The sequence below is a fragment of the Bactrocera latifrons genome, unplaced genomic scaffold (assembly GCF_001853355.1).
Source record: "Bactrocera latifrons isolate USDA-ARS-PBARC rearing strain unplaced genomic scaffold, ASM185335v1 scaffold_56, whole genome shotgun sequence".
Taxonomy (NCBI): domain Eukaryota; kingdom Metazoa; phylum Arthropoda; class Insecta; order Diptera; family Tephritidae; genus Bactrocera; species Bactrocera latifrons.
The window spans coordinates 407,214-430,165 of NW_017537223.1; the positions used below are offsets into that span (position 1 = coordinate 407,214).

A 22,952-nucleotide genomic window follows, 5' to 3' on the forward strand; every position below is an offset into this window, starting at 1 on the left:
CATCCAATACAGTTTTACAATCTGCCGAGTCGTCGCCGCAAGTTCACTGAACTGCACAATATAAACAGCAATTTGAAGCTATATAGCATACCATGAGATACTTATACATGAATACTGTTAAAACACTGTTCTCGCAGCGCTGCAATTTATTTTCTCATGGTCCACTTAATAATTGAACACACTGTTGATTTTTATGTAGTGACTTTGTGTATTTCGTTTGCTTTGCGAGAATTATTCCTTTCGAATGCGTTAGCCTTGTTCTTGAAAAAAGTGGGTCAAGATTTTTTCGAAATATTTCACATGTCAGAAGTTTTTGGGCTTCATTTCGCTTGAGCACATTTATAGAATATTTAATTTCATTTATCGGTACGGTGTTTTTCCTATTTCAGTTGCAGGCGACATTCACATGCACCTGACAACCCAATAAACCAAAAAGGCGAGGAGAGAAATTTGAGAAATGCGGTGCTTTATTGATAAAATGTGTGCCGCAGAGCCTGCTTTCGACACCAGTTCTCGATAGATGTTTAGAAGATTACTTCAAAAAGACTCTCTTACCCTCGATAGCCATAGCAAACCGTGGAGCGTTTTTCGGCCATAAAAACTGGAAGCAGGCTTAAGCAACTCTAACCTTTTAATAGTAAATTCATACCGATTCACTCACAAAGCCAATGAACAAGGCAGTTGCTGAAATGTTGACGTTGGGTTAATCAATGTTTTTGTTTTCGGAGTTTTGTTTATAACCCTTAACTTTTCCTTATATCAGGGCATATATTATTTCTATTGGCTTCGCCTGCAACAAATGACAATTCTGGCTGGCTTTTAAGCTTCCTCAAGGCATTGTTTGATAGCTTCAAACACTTTGTTTTGGGTATCGTGTTCGCTTAACTGCTTTTGAATTGACTTCCTTTTTCCTCGCTACTTGAAGTTCAGGCCAAAGGGCTGTGGGGCAATGACGCACTTTATTAGCGTTATGCAATTTAATTGCATCTTTTAAATTTGGATATATTTTTAAGTCGTTTATTGTTGCTGTCATTGCCGTCTAAACATAAACACACATACTTACTCGTATACTATATATTAGAGAAGGCAAAGAGCGGTGTCGTAAGCTTCTAACCTTTTCAACTTGACTTATGTGCAGTTTTAATTGTGATAATTCGCTCCAAGGGAAAAATGAATATGTAGTGATTATGAGGAAAAATATGCAAAACTATAAAAGTACATATGGACTGATGTGCGAATATTAGGGTAGGTCAAAAAAATTAATAATTTTTAATAATATTTTTTCTACACTTTCTAGGTATTACAAACTTGGTGGAAAACTTAATATACTCGGTTGAGAGTATAATAATAAGTATTTGTATATTAAAGCTCAATAGGAGGAACCAAATTAGCAAAGCATTAATTAGTAATGGAAAGTGATTAGCAGTTAAAAGTGGAATTAAGCAATAGCTTTTAAATATTTGATAATTTAATAGCTATATATTTTATAAAATTATAGACAAGTGGGGATTATTGTTGTGGTTTGCAGCGTCAGTCAATTGCATATGTATACTTGTATGCATTTAATAGCCGCTAGTTACGTACTATCGAGTGTTATTGACCCTAAACTTGAACCAGAAACACGAAACGCCGCACCGAACCAAACACACGCACACACACACTCAGATAGCATAGCAGCAAATCCGCTAAGTCATAATAAGCAGCTACAAAACTCTGCGAACAGAGGAAAAAATTCGCTAGCAACAAAAACTAATAACGAAAAGCAAATAGTTGTCCGCTTTATAGCTCTATCTGCGGCTCGCATTTATAAATTTCTGTATGTGTATATATGTATATATGTATGTAGGTAGGCATATACATACTCGTACAAGTATATGTATTTAAATCAGAGCCTCGATTGATACGCTAACCGATTTCAATTGACTGACTAAGCTGTATTTTTATATTCTTGCAACATGTTGCTACAGAGTATACTTGTTTTCTTCACCTAACGGATGACCTAAAATTAATCGAGATCTGGTAGATATAGGATATAAACGATCAGAATGAAGAGATGAATATTTCACAGCTAAGCGACTGTCTGCCCGGCCGCCCGTCCCTCTGAGTAAGCTGTAACTTTAGTTAAAATTGAGGTATTATAATGAAACTTAGTTGCTATTAAGCGAAGCCTATTAAGTGCCATAACTAAGCACCAAATTAGGATAAGCTACAATAACCAAGTCCGTTCCAGACAAATTCTTTCAGCACCACTATTGATACTGTAAAAATTGATGAAATTGGAAGATAAATACACCAAAAATCGATCAAGGCGTGAGATCTATTATATAATTGAAATTATGCTACATCTTCCGGTCTGTGTATGAGTTATATACTCGTATATATGCTATTTTGCACCTTAGGTAAATGTTGGGTTGTACTCGAACTTGACTTGTATGTAGTCTAGTTTATTTTACTGAGAACCGATTGAAATACGATCACCGTCATCGATTCGGCACTTCTTTTCTTCCCAGAAGAAAGCGCCGGAGACCCTATAAAGTATATATAATATATAAATGATTCGTATGTTGAGCTGAGTCGATTTAGCCACGTCCGTCTGTCTATATATATACGAACTAGTCTCTCAGTTTTTAAGATATCGTTTTGAAATTTTGCAAACGTCCTTTCAAGAAGCTGCTCATTTGTCGTAACTGCCGATATCGGACCACTATAACATATAGCTGCCATATAAACTAAACAATCGGAATCAAGCTCTTGTATGGAAAACTTTAACTTCCACTTTCACACAACTTTCACAGAAATTGTTTAGATAGGCTTACTATAGCATATAGCTGCCATACAAACCGAACGATCGGAATCAAGGGCTTGTATGGAAARCTTTTGCATTTGACGTGGTATCTTCACGAAATTTGACATGGATTACTGCTTAAGGTAATAACATAAACTCCGAAGAAATTGTTCAGATCGCTTAACTATAGCATATAGCTGCCATACAAACTAGATACATAGTTAATAAAAGAAATGCACATGTGAAAGATATATTAACTAGGATGCAGCCGAATTTAACGTTTTTTCTTGTTTCTTGTTATCTTCGAGCGCAGTTTTCTGGTTGATATTCTGCAAGTGGAAGAAAAGAGTTCAGTTCGCTAATAGAATATTGCGAATACCTGATACAACTACTTTCTTTAAAAAATCCAAGCCTCTGTTTACAGATGTTAAAACAGTTTTTCTATTGCGATTGGTTCGAACTGAAAGATTTTATGCTCAAATTAACGGGTAATACGATAAAGAGAACTTTACACACGTATTCTCTTGATAGTTATGGAGATACAAAAATATTAGCTGACGCTGTAAAAAACATTTAATAACCAAACATAAACGACCAATGCCATTGTGTCTGAACAGATGTTATAGTTTGTTTGATTCACTAAACTCTAAAGCTATTATTATTACATTTATTAGGAAAAATATACAGGCTATTAAACCTAATGATAAGGAGGAGTGCGAGCAGCTTTGGCCATCGACTCCGACATTATAACAAATCTATATTATATCATATTATGTATGTTACATTCCACTAGAAAATTATAAATACATGTAATATTTTCAAAAGATGGTGTTTTTAACAGTGTTTGATATTGAACAGAAATAAAGTGTTTATGCCTAATACTCTCTAAAGCTGGACAGGTGCGTAAGATGTGGTCCACGGATAGTGTGTTGGAGCAGAAGGGGCAAGATGACTTAGGATTTCCGGTGAGTAGGTGCTAATGTGTGATTTGGGTATGGCCGATTCTTAAACGTATGAACACGGTTGCTTGCAGTCGAAATATATTGCTAGGGTAGTAAATGTTATTTCGAAGTGGGTTGAAGTTTTTATACGGGTGTTCGAAACTTCTCCAGTCCGCGCATCTTTTTTTCTGTACATGCTTTTGTAACAGTTTTCTAAGATCATTTTCGTCATGTAACTCATGGAGAAGAGTCGGTGCTGACTCAAAATACTTAGCGGCATTGTCTGCATGCTCGTTCACAGCAATTCCGACGTGGCCTGGTATATTGATTTTTAGTTGGGAAATTAGTACTAAAAAGTAGCGTTCTCATGTGGTCTTAAATCAAAGGTATTGTTAAACTTTGTTAGCCTATATTAACCCTTTGTTTCAGCAAGTTTGTGGGGTGTTTATTCGACAATTGAAGTGTAGTCATGTGCTTCTCCACCTGGTCTTTCCAACGCAGTGGAGGTCTTCCTCTCCCTCTGCTTTCCTCGCCAGGTACTTCGTCGAAGACTCTCAGAGCTGGAGAGTTTTGATCTATCTAGTTAGACTACTTGACATAGCCAGCCCAGCCACTGTCTCATAATTCGCTAAACTATGTCTATGTCGTCATACATACATATATTTCATACAGCTCATAATTCCATTGAATGCGATAGTCGCCGTGACCAATGAGTAAAATACCATAAATCTTCCGCAGAAACTTTCTCTCGAAAACTCGTTACGTCGCCTCATCAGATGTTGTCATCGTCCATGCCTCTGCACCATATAGCAGGACGGGATTAATGAGTGACTTATAGAGTTTGGTTTTTGTTCCTCGAGAGAGGACTTTACTGCTCAATTGCTCAGAAGAAATAATCTAGAACTTCGAAGTTATGATTGTCAACAGTGACGTGGGTGCCTAGTAGCGAGCGCGATGACTGTTTGTTTGATGACAGGAGATACTACTACTATTGTTTTTTAAAGAGGGAAGAATTTGGTTAATGACCCCATAAGCAAGTTGCTTAAATCGTCAGTTTCAATTCATTAAGAGAACTCTATTATCATACACATTTTTGCGCAAAATATACTCAGTATATAAAAAACCAGATCTCTTGATAAATTTCCAATTCAAATGAACTTATCGTGTCTGCATGTATATTGATTAGTTATCCATTTTGCCGTCCATGCTGTTTGTATCTTTGTATGTATGTGTGTACTTGTTTATTTAACTGCACACTAATACACAAACTTCGGCACATTCCAAAGGATAAATTGTGCAAATATCAGCATAATGGCCAACTTAACTATTTAAATGGCTTTTGTGTTTGTTTGCAATTAATTTAGAGCAAACAAAGATATGGCAAATATTATGTGGCATAATAAATAACAGTATTATTTACAGTTATTGACATTGCGCATTCACTTAATCGAACAATTCGAGTGCATTTTGAGCAACTTAATTAGCGTCTATTGCCCAGTGTAATATGAAACTGACTTTTTCGAACGAGTACCGTTATCTATTTCTTGAAAGTTATGTCGAGTTGCTATAACTAGTATAGCTGTTGATTTAGAGATGCCGTATTAATTTAATATAAATACCTTAATAGAACAAAAATTAAAAAAATGAAAAAGAGCATTGGCTATAAACAAACAGCAGGTTTTAATACCTGAAAAAAAAAACAGTTATTCCAATTCCAATTAAACGAATTCAAGTGACAAAGTTAAAATTGAAAAAAGTGTCAAAATCCGGCATGTTGTTGTTGTTCTATTTCTACTTTTAAATTTCTTATTGCGCATTTTTTTCATTTTTGTGGCTGGCTAATTAATTCGGTTGACGGCTGTTATTTATGTTTGGGAGCGACCACGTGTGTGTCGGAGCCAAAAGCGAACAAATACGGCAAGTGTCGAGCGTACATATCTACATATGTATGGATGGGTGTGCATACCTACATGACGAAATTCAGCGGCACCTGAGTAATAGGACTACCGCTGTGCGCCCTGCGAAAGTGAAACAATTTTTTATTCAAGAACAAAATATTCAAATATTCTCTTTTTGTTTATGTCATTTCATTGTTTCCGAATGTCACTGGGCGAAGCTAATTCATTAGCGCACACAAACACAAATTTGCGCATACATACCGACAAGCGTTGTTATTTTGCGCAGTTAATGTGTCACATGGCTCACAGCAAGAAGCATACTATCTTAAGCCATTGCCAAACCAGTATTTGCGCTGCCGCATCAAAACACACACATAAATGTGAGACTCACACGCTGCTTAGGGCTCGAAGCGCGGTGACGCTGTTCAGGCTGGCCCTGAGCAATGTCAGGGCTGACGGCCAGATACAAATGTATTTATGAAGATGAAATAGCCGAAATGAAAAATGACCGGCGTAGTATTTTTAAGTAAACATACACACATTTCTACATTCATACCTACAGTTACGTGAATGTGCTATATATAGCAACAGTGGCGTTGAAGACTGAACACGGCGTTGTTATTACCATACCATAGTCATGTTGACACCTTGCGGTCAGAGCTACTAGTCATTACTTACCTTACAACTAGTTTGAAGCAAAAAGTCAACTAGTCACCTAGCTGTCTAAAACTGGTGTAAACTGTCAGATTTCGCCCAGAATATAAAGGTTTCAAAACGGTTTAAAACAGGTAGGCATACTAACTGTTTAGTTCTAAGGTAAACTTTGTAATGTGGACTCCCCATGATGGATTCCAATATACTGCTAGTTGCTATTGAGGCGATATAATCTCTATTTGGAAGCAAGTATCCAAGGGCTTTTAGCCTGCACCTACAGACTGCCGTGCAGTCAATTGCTAGGTGTTCTGCAGTTTCGGACTCGAAGTCGCAGAACCGGCAAATTGCACAAAAAGCTATGCCCAACTAAGTGCTTCATGAGCTAACAATGGCCAGTGAAGAAGGCGACAAGTAGCCTGAGTTTTTCCCTTGGGCATTTGATTACATATTTAAATGCTTCTACCCTCTGCTTCATCCTTGCGGCTCAAGCTCATTTGTGACTTGGCATTCAACTAAGGTGCACTTGATTACGATATGATAGACTGTTCAGCCATTCTATGCACTTCTGCACCAACTGCGATTTGATGTCGTACGCAAAGATCGCTTTGGGTGTCGCTTGATTATCGCTTAGTATAGCTATACGATCATTGCCATAGTTGTGTTGGATGTTTATCTCTACGCGCCTGCTTATAGCAAAGGCCTCTGCTTGAAATATGTTCGGAAAACTACCCATAAGTATGGAGAGTTTTGTGCGTGGTCCTGTGACCTCCGCGTCAATACCCATTTTGACATTTTTAAGCCATCGGTATACCACTTGATTGTACTGTCCTTAAGCAGTAGCTCGAGAGCGGAATTGTTCTATTCAGCATTACTGCTCAGGGTAACCTTAAACTTCCTAGTGAAGTTAACACTTTTGGTAATGCTGACCCTTGGGAGAAGAGCCAGTTGGTATAAGTTTGATGCTTTTCTGACTAGTTGGACTGGTATTTTTCACAACTAGTTTAAAGATCCAGTATAGAGCTAATAGAAGTGTAAAAATGTTCATAAGTACAGGCGATCAATCATACTTGTGCATGTTTTCATATATCAAAATATTGCCATTGCTTAAAGCTGGTTGAAATGCCTTATAAAGTATTATTTTGAATGAACAAATTAGCAAAACACGTCAACGCACTAAAATTCGCACCAAACTCTTCTCATCACAAGTTGAGTGATTTTATTCTCATTCCCTCAGAAAATATGTACATACTTGAAGCCAACTTGTGGTAATTTCTGAGTTGTTCTAAAACTCAAACTCATTGCCTTTATTTTGCAAAATATACACACTCTTTAGTGTTAAAAGAAAATCGTTTATCCGAAAGAATAATAAAGCATTTGACATCAGACAAAGGCAAATACTCTGTAACTGTTCTGATTACATTTACATTTAAGTTTAAATTTTGGGATGATCAGCTTGAACGTCCAGCTTTTTGCTTAAAACACCAAGGGCCAACAATAAATGCAGTTCATAAATTCAGTTGAAATTTGCCAACAGTATTTGTGAGCATTTTCGAATCAATACTAAGTTCTACACATACTTTGTAGTCGTACCTTAAAACACTTGCATATTTTTTTAAATCCGGCTAGAAAAAATAACTTCTTATTATAAGTGTTTTGTAGTTATTTGCTAAAATAGTCCTTCTTGCCTCATTGACACTGCAAGTATTTTAAGTGAGAGAAAACACATTTGCCCTGGCCATCGAGGCGTTATTAAGACTGTGTGAGTCATTGTTGAATGAAAACACTTGAAATTTAATACAAATATTTGAATCAAATATGTATAAATATTTGACAAAACGAACATCCTGTACACGCCAACATTGTTGGAAAATGGTTTGCGTAACCACTAGTTAGTTTGCGTTTAACGGTTTATTTTGGCTTTTGTGAATTACACAAATTTTCAGGGGATTTTTTAAACAAATGTAAGTATGCGCAATCTATTTTAATTTGACATTAACTAAGCGTATTGAACGATGACTTTTTGAGAACTTGTGAAGTGTCAATTCTAGCTAATCACGTCGAGTTTTACTTCTTTTATTCTCAATAATTTCGTTTTTAAGCGGTAAAGTACGAGTTTAGTTCAATTGTTAGCCATTTGCACGAATTTACGCCTCGTGCGACCGAGAGCTGTTCACACTTGTGCCCGTTTAAGTGAGGTCTTTTTAAGCTCGAACTGCAATCGAATTCAATCATTTCGCATTTATTTGAAATGAAAAACGTGGCGGTTTCATTGGCACAGCTTTGCCGCATTTACGGCCACACGCCTGACATTTGGCCGATAATAAGTTAATCACTGCAATTACACTGAACGCAATCAATGGCTGCGGGTCAATGCATTTATGAAAATATATAATTTTCATTTAATTTCGTTTATATATGATTTAGTGCGATAACCTGGCAGCCGAAATGCTAATGCCTAGAGCTTGTTTTCCTAATAACAAATTATTGCAATCAATCGATACATAATGAAAACATTTGCATAATTAATGTCAAGCAGCGGCCAGAAAGAATCGATGGCCATTTATTTTCATTAAATCAAGGGTCTGTGAATAATATATTTGGTTGAAAATTATGGTATTGAATAATGATTTTGAATTGACGCAACTCGATTGTCGTATACGAAATTCCATGAGATATATCTGTTTTTGTGAATATTTCTGTTAAGAGTTCTGAAACCCGATCGATTTTGTAGTAGATTTCGCATTACCAAATTTAATTTGATAGATTTTAAGTAGTTGCAGCGTGGAGCGGTTTCAAAATAGTCGACAAATATAATATTTTAAACAGTTGTTATAATAAATTAACAGTTATGCGTCATATTAATCTACGTGACTGTAGGCGCATGCAACACTTTCTCAAATGCCGCTAAGGTGATAAAATCGCAACAAAAATCGAGTTTAACGATTCGAAATGCACTTTTTGTGAATTCATTAAGCAGTGCAAAGTCAGTTGTTCCACAAATCCATTGAAAAATTGAATTCGACGGCATTCGAGGGAGAGGTCACGTGCAGCTTGAGCACGTGTTTTTTATTGCTTTCGATTGTATTTATATGGTGATGGAAAATCTGCCTCAATTATTAAGTCGACAGTGTTAATAGCCGTCGTTAGTTGGCCTTTGTTAATTGATATTCCATACATGCGCCGGCCGACGTCAATGCAATGGACAGGCGTTCCACTGGAAAGGGAGGTAGCAGTCATAACGATATAATTGATCAATAATATTGTTAAAACTATTAGCTACTTCGTTTGATATTTGCATTTGGATCATTAATCTGAATTTACTTTCTTTTGACTTTGCTTATTGAGCAAAAATCCCTTCCGATTTTTTAACGAAGTGCATAAAGATCCAAAAATCAAGTAATAAAACAGAAATAAATAAGTCACAGTTTCACGAAGACAATGCATATCTATCTATCTAGCCAGGGGATTTAAGCCATAAGAATTGACATGGAGCACAGTTCAGATTGGTCATAGAACTTCACTTTGCTGACGGCTATCTTGTTGAACGAAACTCTCTCGCTTCGACTAATCCAACTAGTTACTTTGAAGTCTTAGAAAGACATAAACCTTTAACTTTAGATTAGGTTTGTTGTTGCTCTCTCAGGCGATTGCTCCCAAACAGTTAGAAATTAGTGCCGACGAACTTTAATGAACACAATTCGTTGTAAAAAATGCACAGAGCCAGGAAAGAATAAAACTCTTCTTAAAAAAGTTTCGAAATGTGCACAAAGCAATTTTATATTCTTCGATTTATTTGACTCTTGTAGAATCCTAAGCGGTAATCTGGTGACTGATGCACAGAACATACTGAAGTTATGGAGGGAGCAATTCAATACAAAAATATATCCTGTCATCAAAGAAACTTAGCTCCTACTTCACTGTTGATAGACATAACTTTGGCAACTGAAAAATAAAGTCCTCAGAGACATGGACTACGACAACATTTGGTGAGTCGGCGTTACTGGTTTTCGAGAGGAAGGTTCTGGTATTTATGGTTATTTTCGCATTGGCAACGGCGAGTATCGCATTCCATGGAACGATGAGCTGTACGACATATACGACGACATTGACATAGTTCAGCGAATTAAGGGACAGCAGCTGTGCTGGCTATGTCATGTCGTCCGAATATACGAATATACTCCAGCTCTGAGAGTATTCGACGCAGTACCTGCCGGGGAAGCAGAGGAAGAAGAAGACCTCTACTCCGTTGGAAGGACCAGGTGGAGAAGGACCTGGCTTCGTTTGGAATCTCCAATTGGCCCCACTTTGCGACGAAATGACTGCCGCGCTGCTGCTAACTCGGCGCGAGTAAAAGAGAAGACAAATTTGACATTTTTTGTATGAAATGTTAGTGCTCTTCGTAAGATGACGTTAGCAATGTAAATTTGGCCGAAAAGTGACAAAAATTTTGTGCCGTGAGTTGAATAAAAAAGAGTGAACAATGAAAGCAAATAAATAGATGTGAAAACAAACAAATGAATGATGATGAGCTAAACGCTTTCAACTAGTTAAAGACTAATGTCTGTCTATACAGTTAACGTGATAAGTATGTAGGTATGTAATGGAATATAATATATGTATGGGCGAGATAATGCGGGATAGATTGGAACTTGTGCCAGACAAAATGCGGAAAGTTTTGGAGGAAGTTATGGTATAAGGAAACAGTTTCAGGCAGCATAAGAGCCTACTGGTTTACATACTCGAATAATTTCAATAAGTACTACTTTTTTACAGTCTGTTTATTGAGAGGGGTCTTATGAAGGTTCGTAGAATTTAGTTGAGGAAAGGCTTTAAAGAATTTTTTAGAATAATACACTTCAGCTTGGAAATAATCAAAATGGCTTTTATATTTGAACCTCTTTAAAATCGAACATGTAAGATCCTGACCGGAAATAAACGCATGGGAGTGCCTGCCTTTATTATCGCCGTGGCTGTGTCTGTCTAAAACTGTTCAACCACCAAATGGCTAAAATATTGGCTATTTTACTAACTTTTATGATTTTTGGTTTAAAATTTACGTAACGAACAATAAATTTAAACCGAATTGAGATTCTATCGACAGACATGCATATATTTCAAAAAACGCGTTCAATCGTGAATATCAAATATGCGATAGCAAATCAGCATATCGTGCGCGCTCAAGCGTTGACTTTACCAAATGTCATTTCGGGCGCAAAATATGTGTTTACTTTTCAAATTAGCAAAAACACCCTCAGATAAATGCTATTGAAAACCAAAAATAAATAAAAATGTAACTAAAGTACTACCTTTTTAACGAACTACTAAAACTGAATTAAATGGGCGTTTCCTAATTTTCTTTTTAATTTTTTTTTATTATTACAACACATTTAATTTGCTTACGGCGGAAACTCGGTGGAGAACGTACATAAAAGTACAAACATTAAATATTATGAATATTCCGTGCGCACAAGTGAGTACTAAACTGTCCGAGCCGACTTGGCAATGAGCCGCTTTGCCAGCCGCTAAATGCGGATTTATGGTTACAGTTTCACTTCCGAGTTTATTCGCATCTGGTTCAGTGATTAATATGCACTATTTGAGGGATTAATGAGACTCTACAACTGTGGATCCATACTCTGGAAAACAGATAGTGAACAAGTTCGATTTGCGTTCGGCAATCACTGATTTCGGCTAATCTAGGAGTGCTCATTTTCGCTCAGCTGTTGGAGAGTGGAAAAAACCAACGCTAAATTTAATGGAATGCCTGAGAAATTATGCAATCAAAAGTGACGAAAGACTGAAAAGAAATCAAAACATTGCCATTCCCTTGCCAACTGTCTTGTGGATACTGTTCGTAGGCGAATACATAACATAACACAACCGGAGAAAGTTGTTGGGTTGTCGTGTTTCTTCCTCGAAATGCATAAATTAAATCAAACGGACTTATTTTGCCAATCGCTAAATATGAAAAATTCATGCACAATCAATTTGTGCCGTGAGTTGAATAAAATATTGTGCAATTTCGAACGAATTGTGACCTAAGAGATGCTTCGACTCATACATACAAACATATGCATAGACGTAAACAGCTGTGCTTGTGTGATTTGAATTTATGCATTATACATATACATATGTATGTATGTATATGCGAATAAAGGCCAAGTTCAGTGCTTCAGACATTGTCGCTTAAAGCAAACGGTATATTTCATGAAACAAAACAGAAATCGTAACACAAAAAATAAAAGAAATAAAAACACATAGCGGAAAATCATTAAAAGACGAATTTGCTTAATGAATTTATAACTTTGAACTTGAATACCAATGACTTTACACGGCAAACTAACGAGTTTCTAAAACTTTGATTTCGAATTAGCGTAAACATTAAACGGTAAATGAGTAGCCAGTTGTAGAACTTGCGATAAAAAATGCATATATTCTTGATAACATTCCTACAAATGCGCCAAACATCTTGGTTTATCTCGGTTGAGCCTCACAGTCGGTGAGGGGGGTTTGTGTGCGGCACGTAGCATGGCAGATCGCCTTCAAAATATGTAAAATACAAGAGATCAATATGCATCTGTTTTAATTTGTTTTTCGTAACTAAACTTCCTGATTTTCAACACATTTTTCTTGTTTGAACTTCCTCATTATTAACCTTTGCAAAGTGGCTCGTTTATTTTACCATAAAGATATATATGTTTTTACACCGCGTTATGGTTGTCAAGCTGTTAAATATTGCACACACACAATAACACTTTAGTCTGGCCGCCGCAAACTCTCTTGTGTGAAATTAAGGAGTATAGCTTTGTTGTTGCTTATGCCTTCGCAACGGTCGATAGGGGAGCGGCGCTCAAACATAGCGAGCAGAGAAGTGGCGAATCGAAGAGGCCTCTTAATTGCTAGGCTAATGAATAACAACAAGTATTCTTAGTTAGTTTATTCAATAACAATAAAATAATTTGTAACTTCAAGAGTTAGTGTGAGCGTGGCTAATAAAATGCTTGTGTTTTATTAGCCAAACTAATTAACAGCAATTGAAAGGTTTTCAGCAAAACATTAACTTATGTACATAACCGCATTGATAAAACATTGTAGTGGCATGTAAGTAGATGAGACACAGTTAACAGAATTCTAATTGATTTCGCTGGAGAGTTCAAAAGTTTGTATGTGAAAAGTTTCCAGCAGTCGCGTAACTTTGAAGCTGAGCGGTTTTGTGCATTACTTCGCAAACTTTTCAATGCTCTTGTGTTCACATACATTCACACATTGGTATTTATTCCCTGTTGGAAAATATAAGACTTTGTTGCTAATAAAGCCTTCTTATATCTTTTGTTCGTATAATCGTAACTCGGTAAAGAGAAAATTATAGTTTTGTCAAGAAAAAGCTTTCAAAAAGTCTACCAAACAAGCTGAAACGCCTAAAACCTTATGAGATTTGTCCAGACGTTCCCAGAAAGAGCTCTACTGGGTGTCTTAAAAATTTTTTGTTACTAAATTTAATTCGAAGTAAATTTAAACTAGCCTTTCGAGGCGTAAGTTTGTTTAAGTTTACCTGTAATTAAATTTAGAAATAAATCCTTTACATTAGATTATGGATAACCACCTAAAATAAAGTCTAAAAAATCCCCACCCTAATTGATTCACTAAAAATATTGGTATTCGAAAAAGTATTTTCGTATTTTATCAAAAGATGCCGTTGTAGCCGTATATCTTCAGTGCTACCAGTAACATTGTGTCACACCTTACAATGTTGGAAAGGTGAGAATATAAGCTTCATTTAAACAAAAAATTTCGGTTAAGCTCAAATTTAGCCGTTCAAAAATTAAGAAATTCGCAAATTTTGAAATTCTTTTACATAAAAGCATGAATGTCATGCAAGCCACCATCGAAATTCGTTGGAGTTCGCTCGCTTCCATTCTGGAAATTTCGATGTAAAAGATGCACATAGCTCTGGTCGACGTATCGTTGAAAAAGTCTATGAAATTTTGGAAAATATTGGACAGGACCGTCATAAAGCAAAAGAAACTCGATGTCTGGGTACCACATGAATCTACATTTTACTGTCAACAACTAATGAGATTGAAGCAAGCGGAAAAAAAAAACGATTAGAACTGATCAACAGAAAGGGCTTCGTCTTCCATCAGGACACACACATTTTTGATGACTCCGCAAAAACAGGGAGAGCTTGGCTGCGAAGTTTTAATGCACCCACCATATAGCCCTGACCTTGCACCTTTAATGGAGAAAAGTTGATTTCAGGAGAAGCCTGTGAAAATTCCCAAAATGGTACATATTTGGTTCATTCAAGTTTATTATAAATATAAGAAAATTTTAAGTTTTATTAGAAATACGAAAAGACTTTTTCGACAACCCAAGATTGTTTAGATTAAACTTATTTTGGTCATATTTTTTTTTAGCTTTCGTGCGAATTTCGCCCGAAAACTTTTCTTCGATATTACTAAAAATGTATGGTATTTTAATGTGGCTATGTATTTCTCTCAAATTTTAAATCCACCTTACAACTTTTGTTGCTCGCTGACTTCACTGAGTGTTAAGCTTTGTGTACTTAAAAGAATTAGTCCTGACTTAGTAATTTATGAAAGAAAAACTTATTTTTGACAAATATTTAAGCACTTTTCTTTAATCCTTCGTTGAAAACTCTTGCACCAATCACTTTATATTCAAAAAATCAGTAAATGACCCACAAAAACCGAACTTTCTAAAATTCTAAAATTCTATTGCAAATAGTTCCTAGAGGGCTTTTATTCACGCACAGTCAAGAACACGTTGCTTAGCGAAGCCCGAAGTTGCGTTTGCGTGGAATTGGTGCGAAGTTAGTACAAATACTTTGATCAAATATCGCATAATCAGTGAGTTTGAAAGCTAGAAGCCACAATGAATTGCAACTTACCTTATCTAGTTGGCTTCGCGGATTAAACATGTTGTTGCTGGCTTTTGATATTCGTGCTGGAAGTTGGTTAGAAAGGGAATAGTTTCGCGATTTACTTTTCAACAAAACTGCAACACAACTTAAGCACACACACAGCAAAAACAACCGAAATTTAAAATTTACAGTTAATCGGCTTTTAAGCGCTTTCTGATATAAACGGTATTTATTTACAATCGAAACCCGTCGCCTGGACTCATAAGTACACAAATCACTTAAGCGAGAAATGGTGAAAGGCGGCAACCGGTGAGCTGTTGGCTTAACGTGAGCAGCTGTTTTCGCTCTCCAAAACGTTCAAATGTCGATTTTCACATCTAAATCTGTCCCATTTCGTTTATTTTCTCGATTTATTTATTTGTTTTAGCTCAACGACACCGTAAATTACACCGCGTGTAGTGGCAATCAGCTGGTTGTTATTTTGTTTTTGCTGGACATCAAACAAATAATTTATGCGACCGCAAATTCCACTCAAAACTACTCAAATTTTATTATTCAATTGCATGGTGTTGCAAAACAAAACAAAATAAAGTTAGTTAAGTACAAAATTGAAATTCGAAAACAGTCAATCGAAAGCGACTGAAAGCAGTGAGTGGCAACGAGCACCGCTTCGGCTTAAATTAAATTCGCAACTGAATGCGCAAACGTGTTTCACAGAGACTGAAATATACGCCAAGCCCCAAGTAGGCGAAATGTGTGGTGCGGCGCCGGACCGCCCCCCGCTACAGTGGACAACGACACGCACGCGGCAGGAAAGGCGCCAAATGAGCGAACAGGCGAGCGAACGGTGACTAGTCGGTGAGGTACGCGTGCGCGCACACTTCTCGCTGTAATCGTCTGCCTTGGACCGCCTGATTACCTGGTCGTTCGGCTGGTACGACACAACTACCTGGCAGCGTCACGTAGCGCACAACTCATTTGCTGATGAGGTTGGACTTGTTTTGGCTCGGCGAGCGGTTGTCGCAATTCGCTGCGTAGCAAAGCGCTCGCACGTTTCTTACACTTTTTTATGGCAAATTCGCCGTTACGTGAAAACTAGAATACTTTCTGACCGAGAAACCAGCTTAATTAAATGAATACACTTGCATACACTCGTTTATGTAACAAGTCTATAAAGGTATGAAGTAGTTGTAGGGCTTGTTGGCCAACGTGCTCAGCTATTCTGATTTCAACATGTGTAATTGTGAGCTTTAATTTATCGAGTTATTCATATTTTTAGTACTATCTGATAAGAAAAATTATGAAGTTTGTAAAACTTCTTTAATGTTTTTTAACAAATAAAACTGAGAACTTATAAAGAGGGCGTGGTCAATGCTCAGTTTTTTGGAGCAAAGATGAAAAGCTTTTTTGCAAAGACTTTTTCGACTTCCTAATATATACTGGACAAAAAATAATAAGACCAGTTCATTGAAATATTTTTCTTTGGGTTTTTATGAATGTCTGTTATGATCTGTGCCAGTACATAAACATTCAACAAAGAAGTTCCGTTAAATTTTGTGCGTGGAATATAATATAATTTTTGGTGTCGAAACTTTCAGAATGTTGGGAAAGGCCTTCAACTGATGATCACAACGTCAATAAAATAAATAAAATGGTGCTTCGGAATCGACGATTAACAGTCAGAGATCTTACTGGCGTCGTTGGAATATGGGAAGGAGGGAATTGAAAACCATTTAGAAAGATTATTTGAGCCTAAGATTAGTGAAAGCACGATTGGTTCAAAAATCACTAATTTTTTTCGATAAATAGCGTCGCGTTAATTTCTATGAAATAATGCTTTCCGACTAACAGGATGTCATGAAATGTATTATCACTGCCAATGAATCTTGGAACCAAGCTTATGACCTGGAAGCAGAAAATCAATCGGCTCATCGTGGCAAAGGTAAGTTGAAACCAAAAAAACAAAAAAAAACTCCTCAAAGTAGGTAAAATATCAAGGTTGTGCTGAAAGTTTCTTTTTCGATTATCGAGTATCCGAATTCCTTCCGACGAACCAAACTTTTAACAAGGAATACTAGAGGCCGCAATTATGGGCCGACAACTGTTTAATTTTACACCATAATAATTCACCGTCGCATTCTGCGTTGATTCCTCGTGCGTTTTTTGCTGAATTTTGAAGCAATATTTCGTCGCAACCACTGTATTCACCTGATGTAGCTCCGTGTGACTTCTGAGTCAATTGGCAGTAACATAAATCGCCATTTACATTGAAGGCTATTCCGGAAACTGACTTTGACAACATTCTCGAGGATGGGAAAAAGCCTTGACATAAGTGTATTGGAGCCAAGGAGGATTACTTTGAGGGGGACGACTGAGATTTCGAAGAACAATTTAAGAATTTTAAAATCAGGAATAAAGTCTTACCATTTATTGCTTATAAGTATTCCAAAAAAACCTTCATCTTTCTTATACGAGTATAATTATTTTTATACCAGATTTTCCTTGCACAAATTTTATTTTTACTATCACAGAATGCCGAACTTGAACACAGTAAATTAGAACGTGACTAAATAATCCAAATATTTGAATATTGATTACCTACTTTAATATGTGCATAAAATTTATAAACTCTTCACTGGATAGTAATACACATGTACGTATATACATATGTATAGACACATCGTAGGGAGCAAAAAACTACTTAGACAAAACTATCGTTTAACATAAGAAATTGTTTACTGATATTTATTGGTCAGACTAGTTTCTAACTGAAAATTTCGAACAGCAAATAAACTAGTGCCGAATAGACTAGGCTTGAACCATTTATGATTTTTGATTATTTGCTTTATAACTGTCTATTTTGAATTAGAGAACATGTTTCTAACTGCTATCCGACACTTGATGCCTCAAAGAAGCCGATTAAAGCTAACTGTTATTTGTTTGGGAAAAAGAAAAACGATCATATAGTTTCATACTAGCATACTTTGCAACCAGTTACTTTTGGCACTTTTATTCTATTCTTTGGTCTACGGCATCTGTCTACACATCCAGCGCCGTGGCATGGTTCGCTGTAACGCAGGAAGTACTATATATGCATATTTCATGCAATAGTTAAGTGCACATTAAAATATGCCGGCAAATATTGTTGGAAAACAGTAATAGAGGAAGCGGTTTATGTCATCGCCTGATTCCAAAGAGGTGCTCGACAGCACAGACGCCTGATTTATATGCAAATTTCAAGTGATCAGTTTTTTGTCGACTTAAAAGCAGTAAGAGATTAAGTGTATGTATTAAGGGATTCTAATAGAATTAACAATACAGTTTGAAATACATATGTATGTGTATGTAAATACTGAGTTCGAGTAATCACTACCCATTAATGAATTCCGGAGCTTAATATCCTACCCTACACAAACTCTCTCTCTTTCGCCACATCCCTTTTTAAGGTAGCAGATGCCTGTATGAATATTTTTCTTCGGGTCTAATGCTGTTCATTATGGCGACCTATTGTTGCATCAGCTTTCTTTTCCGCATTTAAGCGTTGCAGTCAACTGGAAAAGCGCTTCACCTTCTTTCAATAACAGTTCGAACGTTTCCATTATATTTGCTGTTGTTTTTGTACATTTACACCAGTCGCTATTGCCATACAAAGTACTTGCTGTAGTGATAAACCGGTGCGGAGTAGGCTTGAGTCAGCTTGAAACGACTAAAAATAGTACAATGAGCGTTCAAGTCACGTTCGCTTCTACAGTTGCAACAACAACAGACTAAAGTAGTTGCTTACAAGTCTTTGGTATAATAGTATGCACGCAAACAGCTGACTATTTTCGCAGCAGGCGATACGCGTTTGCAGCCAGCATCTGAGCGCCTAACTGTAATCATGCACCTGTGTGTTTGTGTGTGTGTGCATTCTTGTGACGGTGTATTAAAGTGTGTTTATTACTGTTGCCGGTTGAGTTTGAATTCGCCTCAAACCTGTTCGTCGTATGCACATGTCGCGACCGCGAGCGCACTGGATCCACGTTAGATGTAATGCACGGCGGCTTACGTTTATATTTACGTCAAAAGCGCCGCATTTTATTTGGTCAAAATGCATCGTCGGTGATTAGAAAGCAAAGCACGCAAGTCGTTATCTATATTTGGACTTTTACTTTTGCATTTGAACACTGTCGGTGTTTAGTATACCAAACATTAGAGTCGTCATGATATTGTTCATCCTCTGATTCCTAATAAAGCGGAAATTGTTAAGATTTGGAAAACGACTCCATATCAAGATATAACTTTTAAAATATAACTAAGTCATGGTTATAAAGAGATTCTTAAGTACATAATAGTATAAAGCTACACTAGATGCCAAATAAATAGCAGATGATGTGTTTGAATAGCACGGACGGCAATTCTTCAGGCGGGTAATTTGCACTTCTTCATGGTCGGGCAATGGAATATTTGCTCCATCGTCATCGATTGGGGAATCGGGTTCACCTTCTCCGGGCTTTTTGCTATTACTGCCTTTGAGCAGGCTGGAGAAGTGTCCCCTATATAATTTTAGTATGCTCTGGTCATTCGTTACTACATCACCTCGGGGGGTTCCACAAGAGTATGCTCCGGTCTTGGAACTTTCTATTAGTCGCCGCATTTTTTCGTAGAATTTTCGAGCATTACCCCTGGTTATCCTATTCCGCACGTGTTGTGGTCGATCGTAACGTAGTGAGATAGGCAGTCTATCGCAGAATAACCCAATAAGTGTTACTTTGGACTGAGTAGGAATTTGAGAAGTAAAGTGCTCTCTCGACGAACGAAAAATTGTTCTCGTCTTTGATATGGTGTAGAGGCATGGACGATGGCAACATCTGGTGAGTCGACGTTAGGGGTTTTTGAGAGAAAGGGTCTGCGGAGGATTTATGGTCCTTTGCGCGTTGACTACGATGCCATTCGATGGAACGATGAGCTGAATGAGATATATCACGGCATTGACATAGTTCAACCAATTAAGAGACAGCGATGCCTAGGTCATGTAAACATATTCGACGCAGTACGCGCCGGGGGAAGCAGGGGACGAAGAAGACCTCCACTCCGTTGGAAAGACCAAGTGGAGAAGGACCTGGCATTTCCAATTGGCGCCACGTTGCGAAAAGAAGGAAGGACTGGTGTGCTGGCGGTGTCTACGCCAGTAAAGAAGAAGAATGCCCTTCTACTACACAAAATGAATGCGTCTATAGCAGGGCAAAAACAAAAAAAAAAAAAAAACAACTTTTGGATCTTTAGTTCTGGCTGTCATTTCTCTATATTCTGTCAAGTTCATATACATTCACGGCACTACCATATATACTTACTAGATGTAGAACTTATATATAATATTTTATATTCCTTTATTACTTACATTTAGATTACAATATTCTTAAAAAAATAAAGTCGAATTTTTTCGTAAATTTTTTGGAATTATTTTTGATTTTCACTTTATAAATTTTTCCGAAATATTTTGCACTTCCAGTCACTTTGTTTGAAAGGAACTGAATTCTTTGCCTAATTTCACTTGTTTTTATAACATTTTTCCAGAAAATTGATACACAATATTTAATTGTTTTGACGTTTGGAATTTCGTTATTTAGAATTTTAATTGCTTTGAAACCAAATTGGTTATTCCCAATATCAAATAGAGCGGAAAATGCCTGAAATAATATTTGAGCTTCCCAACGCCTATGAAGAGAACGCACAACGCTTATTAGCTAGATAGCAGATATAGTTTTCATATTTGTGTTTTTAAATAGTTTAAATCGATTTTGCGTCGGTTGCTATTGCATTTCCACAGTACATATAAGTATGTATGTATGTGTTCATATGTATAAGTATGTAATAATATATTCATATTATGCAAATAACGCATTTAATAGTTTGGTTCATCTGGCAAGTACTAGTCAGACGTAAGACACCTAAAAATGGATGACCATTGGATGGATGATTGATTTCACGTCCGTTTATCTGATCACAGGGGGGGAAACATATAGTTAGCAGGAGTTCTATAACTTGTAGAATTTATGAGCTGGATCGTCTTCGTTAACATCTCATGTTTATAGAACACAAATGAAATTACTAAATAAATTTATAAGAATGAAATCTAGAAGCTCCTACACTTTTACCCAATCTTCAATGGAATTCTACATAACTGTATATTACATTTTTTCATATCATTCTTACTTTCGCGAAACTGAACCCGAGTTCAATTCATCTCAAATGGGTTCCTGCTATTTTTCGGCGTGCATAAATGCATACAAGTAAAAAAGCAACAACTATCAAGATTTCCATTAGTATCGCTTTAAGGCAAAACGTGGCACAAAAAGAGAGCAGCGACGTTTGCAAAGGCATCTAATTGGTGCCTGCATACGTGACTTTATTTCGGGGCACACTCACACGGCGAACTAAATGGCTCAAGCCAAGCTGTTTCGTGCCGGTGTTAGCTCGCGGCGCTTTAAAGGCGTTTGAAAATCGCTTTAGCCCCTTAGAATTCGATGGATGGGATAAAATGGATTGATAAACAAGCGTTGAATAGCAAACATATTGCGGCTTTACCAAACAGCCGGAACCGCATTGAACGAGGCTCACTGTGTGCATGTATTAGAGGGTGTTTGCAAAGGGTTTGGGCGGAAGTTGCTACATAAAATATATATATATATTTGCTTATAGATACACATATGTTTCCACATAGCATCTAAGCTTCGCTGCGTGTAATTGGGTATGTGTGGAGGTTAAAGGGGTCACGCTTATATACAAATCTGTGCTTACTCATACATCTTTCGTGTCACTTTCTAAAGTGATTCTAACTCAATTATCAACACTTGCGTGCTGTGGCCCGTTAGAATTTACAAGCGGGTGTTAATAGAGTCGCAGCTGGACCCATATGTTTCTTTAGGCAATATGTATTCAATCGCGCAGGAGCCGAAAGTGTCAGGTTTAGTGCATTTTCCGGGAGTGTAAGTAACTTGTTAAGTGTTTAATTTGGACATACTCGTCATAGAGAGGTCAAGTTTTGCCACCGGGCGGGAATAACTTTTTTTGCTAAGAGCTGTGTTTTGAAACCCTCACGCATGTAGTGAGAATTGCCCAAACTAATTAACGCTTCAAGCTACAAATACTTTGCTTCCACCACTACTCTACTTGGACTGTAGACCGTTTCCCTGCTGGGTTGAGTGAGCTTCTGCCCACCATAGGGAAAGTAAATTTGCGATGATCATCATTATGTAGACCACATAACACAAAGATTTCACTGTTCTCTTAAAAAGTGCAGAATATGTGACCTCAATTCATTTTTATCATTTTTAAAATCATTAAAATCTAAATTAATTTTTTAATAATTCTGCAAAGCCTTGACTTACATTCTCCCCGACAAAGAGAAAATTCACTTTTAAACACGCACACACTCACGCAGAAGTGCATGTGTGACATAATTTTTGTATATTTACTAATGAAAAACAAATTATTTGCTCATCAAGTCCACTCAAGGAACTCATTAAAATTGCTTTTGGTGTCACTGTCACGCGCTTATCATGTTCGCGTTGATTTTTGTTGTTGCTGTGGCCAATATTGCACGTCGCAGTCATCAACGCGCCCAACTAGCAAACCACCAAGCAGACAACAAGAACAACGGACTCGTGCGCTGAATAAGTTTGGTGGCAGAAGCGTAAAATTTTGTAGCGCCAGCTGTCGCCCATTGTCGGTTTGGCGCCAAAAATGTATTTGTCGCTCGTAATACTCAGATGTAAATATGTAAATAGCAACACAGCAGCACACATGCA

General features: G+C 37.0%; 1 protein-coding gene across 1 annotated transcript in view; it reads right to left on the minus strand.

The window, feature by feature from the left end:
- The window catches only part of LOC108974516 (kinesin-related protein 6), a 31,759-nt gene extending 15,700 nt beyond the window's left edge, over window positions 1–16,059 (minus strand). Inside the window, exon 1 of the mRNA XM_018942407.1 lies at window positions 15,190–16,059. Within this exon, the coding sequence (XP_018797952.1) occupies window positions 15,190–15,219 (30 nt within the window). The 5' untranslated portion in view covers window positions 15,220–16,059. The remainder of the gene's footprint in view (window positions 1–15,189) is intronic.
- Between the last annotated feature and the right edge of the window lie 6,893 nt (window positions 16,060–22,952).